The sequence below is a fragment of the Schistosoma mansoni genome, chromosome W (genome assembly GCF_000237925.1).
Source record: "Schistosoma mansoni strain Puerto Rico chromosome W, complete genome".
In the NCBI taxonomy this organism is placed as follows: domain Eukaryota; kingdom Metazoa; phylum Platyhelminthes; class Trematoda; order Strigeidida; family Schistosomatidae; genus Schistosoma; species Schistosoma mansoni.
In genome coordinates, this window is record NC_031502.1 from 17,634,816 (window position 1) to 17,642,588 (window position 7,773).

The 7,773-nt window shown below is 38.0% G+C and overlaps 1 protein-coding gene across 1 annotated transcript; it reads left to right on the plus strand.

Moving 5' to 3' along the window:
- Positions 1-2,340: 2,340 nt before the first annotated feature.
- On the plus strand, positions 2,341-4,246 carry Smp_178480 (putative wd and tetratricopeptide repeat protein; the record flags this gene model as incomplete). Its single annotated transcript, XM_018788819.1, has 4 exons — positions 2,341-2,349; positions 2,439-2,615; positions 2,671-2,868; positions 4,043-4,246. The coding sequence occupies 4 exons, from the start codon at positions 2,341-2,343 to the stop codon at positions 4,244-4,246; spliced, it is 588 nt and encodes a 195-aa protein (XP_018654324.1).
- Between the last annotated feature and the right edge of the window lie 3,527 nt (positions 4,247-7,773).

The window sequence follows — 7,773 nt, forward strand, 5'->3', positions numbered from 1 at the left end:
GGACACAAAGTTCTGAAAATAAGACTCAAACGTGTTGCGACTCATAAGCAAACTGTCAGAAACCGTGAGGTTGGATAGCCTCCCTCAGAGATTAGTCACATTATGTCGGTTATTATCCAGTAGGTCGTTAATTTAATCGTGGAGTACTGTACAATGTATCATATTTATCTATTTCTAAGAAGCCGTCTTGAAAAAAGGAATAACAAGGAAATAGCAATTAGCAACAGTCGAACACGAGCAGAGAATGTCAGGGCACAAGCAAAGTACTCAGAAACAAACAAGCAAATGAAGAAGAGTATTAAAGCCGACAAACAGAAATACATGGGAGAACTAGCGACGACGGCAGAAAAAGCTGCAAGAGAAGGGAATTTGAAACAACTATATGATACAACGAAGAAACTAGCAGGGAGATGTAGTAAGCCGGAGAGATCAGTCAGGGACAATCACGGAGGTTCAAGAACAGAGAATAAGATGGGTAGAATACTTTGAGGAACTGCTGAATAGACCAGCTCCATTGAATACACCGGACATCGAAGCAACACACACAAACCTTCTTATATCTGTCACTCCACCAACGACCGAGGAAATCAAGATGGCCATCGAACAAATCAAGAATGGGAAGGCAGCAGGACCTTACTATATACCAGCTGAAGCACTGAAGTCAAACATTGAAGTAACTGCAAACATGCTTCGCCTTCTATTCAAGAAGATTTGGGAGTAAGAACAAATGCCAACGGACTGGGAAGAAGCACACCTCATCAAGAAACCAAAGAAAGGAGATCTGAGAATTGCACAGGCATCACTTTGTTGTCAGTACCAGGAATTTTTTTCAATAGAGTGTTGCTGAACCGGATGAAAGACGCAGTAGACATTCAACTTCAAGATCAACAGGTTGGATTCCGTAAGTATCGGTCGTGCACAGACCAAATCGCGACACTACGGATCATTTTTGAACAATCCATTGGACGGAACTCACCACTATATATCAACTTTCTTGACTATGAGAAAGTATTTGACAGCGTGGATAGGAGGACCTTATGGAAACTTCTTCGACACTATAGAGTTCCTGAGGAGATTTTCAAAATTATCCGGAACTCATACGACGAACTACAGTGCAAAGTGGTGTATGGAGGACAGCTGACAGATGCATTTCCAGTAAGGACCGGAGTCAGACAAGGCTGTCTACTCTCCCTTTCCCTCTTTCTTCTGGTGATTGACTGCATTATGAAGACCTCGACATCTGAGAGGAAGCACGGAATACAATGGACATCTCAGAATCAATTGGACGATTTGGACTTCGCAGATGACCTAGCCCTCCTATCCCATACACACGAACAAATACAGATGAAGACAATTAATGCAGCAGCAGCCTCTGCATCAATAGGCCTCAACATACACAAAGGAAAAAGCAAGGTCCTCAAATACAACACTGAGAACAACAACCCAATCACACTTGGTGGAGAAACTCTGGAAGATGTGGAAACATACACGTACCTGGGAAGCATCATTGATGAACAAGGAGGATCTGATGCAAACGTAAAGGCGAGGATTGGCAAAGCAAGGACCGCATCCCTACAATTGAAGAACATATGGGACTCAAAACAACTGTCAGCTAATTTCAAAGTGAGAATCTTCAATACGAACGTCAAGACAGTTAGTTCTACTGTACGGAGCTGAAACGTGGAGAACTACTACAACCATTGTCAAGAAGGTACAAGTATTTATAAACAGTTGTCTACGCAAAATACTCAACATTCATTGGCCGGATACCATCAGCAACAGCATTTTATGGGAGAAGATAAACCAGCTTCCAGCTGAAGAGCAAATTAGGAAAATACGTTGGAAGTGGATCAGTCATACGTTAAGGAAATCGCCGAACTGCAGCACGAGGCAAGCCGGAAGGGAAACGGAAAAGAGGAAGGCCAAAGAACACATTACGCCGGGAAATAGAAGCAGATATGAAAAGGATGAATAACAACTGGAAAGAACTGGAAAGGAATGTTTGCGACAGGGTTGGATGGAGAATGCTGGTGGGTGGCCTATGCTCCTCCACGAGGGGTAACAGGCATCGGTAAGTAATCAATCAGCCGTCTTACACTTTATAAACCAAGCTTTTCAGATAGTTCCACAAACAAATAGATTCAATCTCTCTAAACAAATATTTTCTAACCACCAATTAGTTAATGTTACTCAATCGTCGAATCTGCGTGAGACTGAAAATTAAAATAAATTGTTGTATGGATTTTACGCTAGTTTCCTAAATTCGCAGTTCTGTTTTTCTCTCCAACTAAGTAATCCGCACATTCTTCATTGTTGTTTAGGTCTTAAGTCCAGTTAATTATGTCAGATGTCAACAAATCAATCAACACCTGGTCAATAGACTAGGTTTAGAAACTAGCCTTCAGGTAAGTGTCAATTTTTATTCTATAATTTTTTAGGGTCATCATGGTTGTGTTAACTGCTTAGAATGGAATGAGTGTGGTTCTTATCTTGCTAGTGGTTCAGATGATCGGCGTCTAATTATCTGGGATCCATTTGAGCGTAAACCTCTTTTAACGATGAACACTGGTCATGTGGCGAATATATTTTCTGTTAAATTCTTATCTAGTCTGAATGTGAGTACTATCGTTTTTATTGCTACTGAAAACTCATAATCATCTTGTTTTTTAGGAGAATCTCATCGTAACGGGTGCAGCTGATAGCAAAATTCGTGTACATGACATTAAAGCACTAGAGACTCGGCATGTGTTTTCTTGTCATTCAGGTCGCGTTAAACGATTGGCAAATACTCCATCTGAACCATTCTTATTTTGGTCAGCCTCAGAAGATGGAACCTGTAGACAGTTTGACCTACGAGATCCTGATCAGGTATGCTTTTATTTCTTAATATTGATTTTAAAAAGATATAAAATTAAAAAAATATTGAATACAGGTTCACTTAGCCGATGCTTAATTGATGAAATCTGTATATTTAAATGTCACAAGAAGAATGAAAAACAACCATTTTTCCAATCAAAAATTTTCCATTGCACTTGAGAGATACATGGATAAGTAAATAGATTTACTTATCAAACAGAGATATCACAGTTTTTAATCATCAGTCAAGGATTTTGTACGGAAGGTCTGTTCGTTTAGATATAATACTGATATAAAAATTCCTAAACTTGTGATAGTCAAGTTGACAATATCTAGCGTAAGTGCATGATTTTCGATTAGAAAAGCAAATTAGTTAATGACCGTACATATCTGCACATCAAAGTAAGTGAACTGTATTTCATCACAAAATACAAGATACATTTACAAATGATATAGGAGCTGTGCAGAGAATGCTAGTATGTTAAGCAACTGATCTCTGACATACGTCACACAAAATCATGTTTTTATTGATTCTAAACTGTCTTGCCCATTATTTTCGCTTACTTTGGTTCTGTTCTGGGTTTTCACGATATTTTGATACCATCAAGTTTATTACTTCCGTTTTACTTTTCTGTTTTTGTAATGATGTGATAGTCGTGTATACAAGTAACCAATTGCATATCAATTCTCTACCATGTATTGTCCAATCTAAACAAGTTATGAACATTTGGTTACTTGAAATATCACTTTTAATTTTTAATGAAGTAACATTGATGAAAACAAATTATACCCCTGTTTCATAAAACATTTACGTACAATTTCATGAGCATATGAAATATCGTTCCTCTTATCAGTTACTTTCGATAAAGCTTCACTGTAGCCCTGAGCCTAGCACATAAAACTGTACTTGTACCTGTTTTTGTTTTGGTATTTAATGAAGTACAGTTTTATAGAAAGGAAGTGAAACTACACCTACTGTGTAAAAGACAAACAATACTACGTAAATGTTCATACGGGTTAAAATAAATTAATGTTCTAACTCAACTAAATGGTTGAAATTCATTTTTAAACCGTTCAGTTGGTACTCATGCTATTACTAATTTGAATAAGAAATAAGCTGATTTATCTAACCTATCTGTGAAATGTCATAATTAAAATAATCTTTCATGTTTTTATCTTTTACAAGACTTCTGTAAATAAACCATGTAACGTATTAGTCAACTTACGATTTCAAGATAACGTTTTTGCCGAAGCCAAGTGTATCGCAGTAAATCCATTAAAGTCTGAGTTGGTTGCTGTCGGTGGGAATGAACCGTTTGTACGAATGTTTGATCGACGTAAATTAACACTTTCTACATATGATAGTGCTACACCACAGGAGGGCATGTAAGCTTTTAGTGTAAATTACCAAATATATTATTATCATATTAATTAATAAGGTACCTATTGTGTCTTTCTGTGATTAAGTCTAAATTTTTCTCTCAACTGTAACTTTTCCGTATATCCGATAGAATCCGTTGCTATTAGCATATCTTTTAATGGGTTATTTTAAAAGATTTCGAACCATATGGGGAGTTTTAAATTTACCGTCCTCATCCCCACCACTTCATCTTCAAGATCTCTCCACAATCCAACAATTACAAAGATTTCTGAATATAATTATTATCATAATTACTATGAATAATAAACTTATTGATTACCCTTCTACATTAACCTTATTCTTGTTAATGACTAAGTTCGGTAATATATCAACGTACAACGTTTCCGTGTTGCATTCGAAAGTCATATTACATACTTAGAGTTTATGTAAGGTGATTTCATTTTATTCTCATCTTTAAATGGCGTGCTTTGTAATAAAAAGGTTACAATTTTTAATAGATTCCGTTCATTCGGAGCTGTGACATAACTCTCTAAATGCGTAATGAATAGCAGCTCTTTGAGTTCTTCAGTTTACATGTTTGCATGTATTCGAATAAAGAACTATTTATTATCTGGATACCAAACTGTGCCTAAATATTTAAGTGACAATATTAATTGGTCAGTCATATGCAACGTACATTCCGGCGAAAAATGCCCTTCGACCCAAGTTGTCTGACTTCATATCAATACAATGAGTTCGAATTTAAAAATAATGGAGTCGAAATGAAAAAAACTGGTCTTGGAAATTAGATAGTTAATATAGTTGGAGACAAAAGAGTTAAATCAAAAAATGGAAAGTATGGATAAACAGACCAGTATTCGTAATAAGATGATAAATGAATAAATCTGCAACCCTGCAACTGATATTAAAAGATGTAAGCCATGGTAAATATCTCAGCATTCATCAATTCACTCAGTTTAAACGTATTGAAAAACGAATAATAAATATATTTTTGTGATATTCCAATGAGTAGAAAAATTGTATTTCTGATGTTTCGTGACTCAATGTAAACCACTTCTTCAGGGTAAAACCGTATCGTTCCCCGTCGTTAAATTCTGATAACTGCTGTGCCTATTTGAACTGAATAGTAGAAATTTTACCCTAGAAAAACATTGCACCACTCTGTTTTTATGGATTACTACATACTTTATATGTAGTTTTACTGAAGTTTCATGGTTCCGTTTATCTTTTAACAGTCATTCCATATGTCGACTATGAAATCTTAGTAATGTAGCCCGTCAAAATACGAACTCTCTATGTCTGTTTAGATGAACTATTGAAACCATTCGACCAATTAATTAGTGGTAAAGTAGGGGTGTTCATCCAACAGACGTTTTCATTGCTCGACAACTCATAAGCTGTAGTGTCAACGTGTTTAAAAACCGGGGAGATACCAATCATTAGCATTCAGAAAAGAATCAACAGAGGTCAGTAGTCGCCAATTATTGGATTCTGGTTCGTTGATTTTATATACCATGAGGTTTACAAATTTCCGTTTGATTACTAGGTGACGTCCACTATTATCAACTATCACTGTACTGATTATTCATCGGTTTTAACATTACTTACATACTTACCTACACCTGTTACCCCTCGTGGAGGAGCATAGGCCACCCACCAGCATTCTCCATCCAACCCTGTCGCAAACATTCCTTTCCAGTTCTTTCCAGTTGTTATTCATCCTTTTCATATCTGCTTCTATTTCCCGGCGTAATGTGTTCTTTGGCCTTCCTCTTTTCCGTTTCCCTTCCGGCTTGCCTCGTGCTGCAGTTCGGCGATTTCCTTAACGTATGACTGATCCACTTCCAACGTATTTTCCTAATTTGCTCTTCAGCTGGAAGCTGGTTTATCTTCTCCCATAAAATGCTGTTGCTGATGGTATCCGGCCAATGAATGTTGAGTATTTTGCGTAGACAACTGTTTATAAATACTTGTACCTTCTTGACAATGGTTGTAGTAGTTCTCCACGTTTCAGCTCCGTACAGTAGAACTAACTGTCTTGACGTTCGTATTGAAGATTCTCACTTTGAAATTAGCTGACAGTTGTTTTGAGTCCCATATGTTCTTCAATGGTAGGGATGCGGTCCTTGCTTTGCCAATCCTCGCCTTTACGTCTGCATCAGATCTCCCTTGTTCATCAATGATGCTTCCCAGGTACGTGTATGTTTCCACATCTTCCAGAGTTTCTCCACCAAGTGTGATTGGGTTGTTGTTCTCAGTGTTGTATTTGAGGACCTTGCTTTTTCCTTTGTGTATGTTGAGGCCTATTGATGCAGAGGCTGCTGCTGCATTAATTGTCTTCATCTGTATTTGTTCGTGTGTATGGGATAGGAGGGCTAGGTCATCTGCGAAGTCCAAATCGTCCAATTGATTCTGAGATGTCCATTGTATTCCGTGCTTCCTCTCAGATGTCGAGGTCTTCATAATGCAGTCAATCACCAGAAGAAAGAGGGAAAGGGAGAGTAGACAGCCTTGTCTGACTCCGGTCCTTACTGGAAATGCATCTGTCAGCTGTCCTCCATACACCACTTTGCACTGTAGTTCGTCGTATGAGTTCCGGATAATTTTGAAAATCTCCTCAGGAACTCTATAGTGTCGAAGAAGTTTCCATAAGGTCCTCCTATCCACGCTGTCAAATACTTTCTCATAGTCAAGAAAGTTGATATATAGTGGTGAGTTCCGTCCAATGGATTGTTCAAAAATGATCCGTAGTGTCGCGATTTGGTCTGTGCACGACCGATACTTACGGAATCCAACCTGTTGATCTTGAAGTTGAATGTCTACTGCGTCTTTCATCCGGTTCAGCAACACTCTATTGAAAAAAATTCCTGGTACTGACAACAAAGTGATGCCTGTGCAATTCTCAGATCTCCTTTCTTTGGTTTCTTGATGAGGTGTGCTTCTTCCCAGTCCGTTGGCATTTGTTCTTACTCCCAAATCTTCTTGAATAGAAGGCGAAGCATGTTTGCAGTTACTTCAATGTTTGACTTCAGTGCTTCAGCTGGTATATAGTAAGGTCCTGCTGCCTTCCCATTCTTGATTTGTTCGATGGCCATCTTGATTTCCTCGGTCGTTGGTGGAGTGACAGATATAAGAAGGTTTGTGTGTGTTGCTTCGATGTCCGGTGTATTCAATGGAGCTGGTCTATTCAGCAGTTCCTCAAAGTATTCTACCCATCTTATTCTCTGTTCTTGAACCTCCGTGATTGTCCCTGACTGATCTCTCCGGCTTACTACATCTCCCTGCTAGTTTCTTCGTTGTATCATATAGTTGTTTCAAATTCCCTTCTCTTGCAGCTTTTTCTGCCGTCGTCGCTAGTTCTCCCATGTATTTCTGTTTGTCGGCTTTAATACTCTTCTTCATTTGCTTGTTTGTTTCTGAGTACTTTGCTTGTGCCTTGACATTCTCTGCTCGTGTTCGACTGTTGCTAATTGCTATTTTCTTGTTATTCCTTTCATCATTCTTGTCCATGTTTCCTTAGAGATCCATTTCTTATG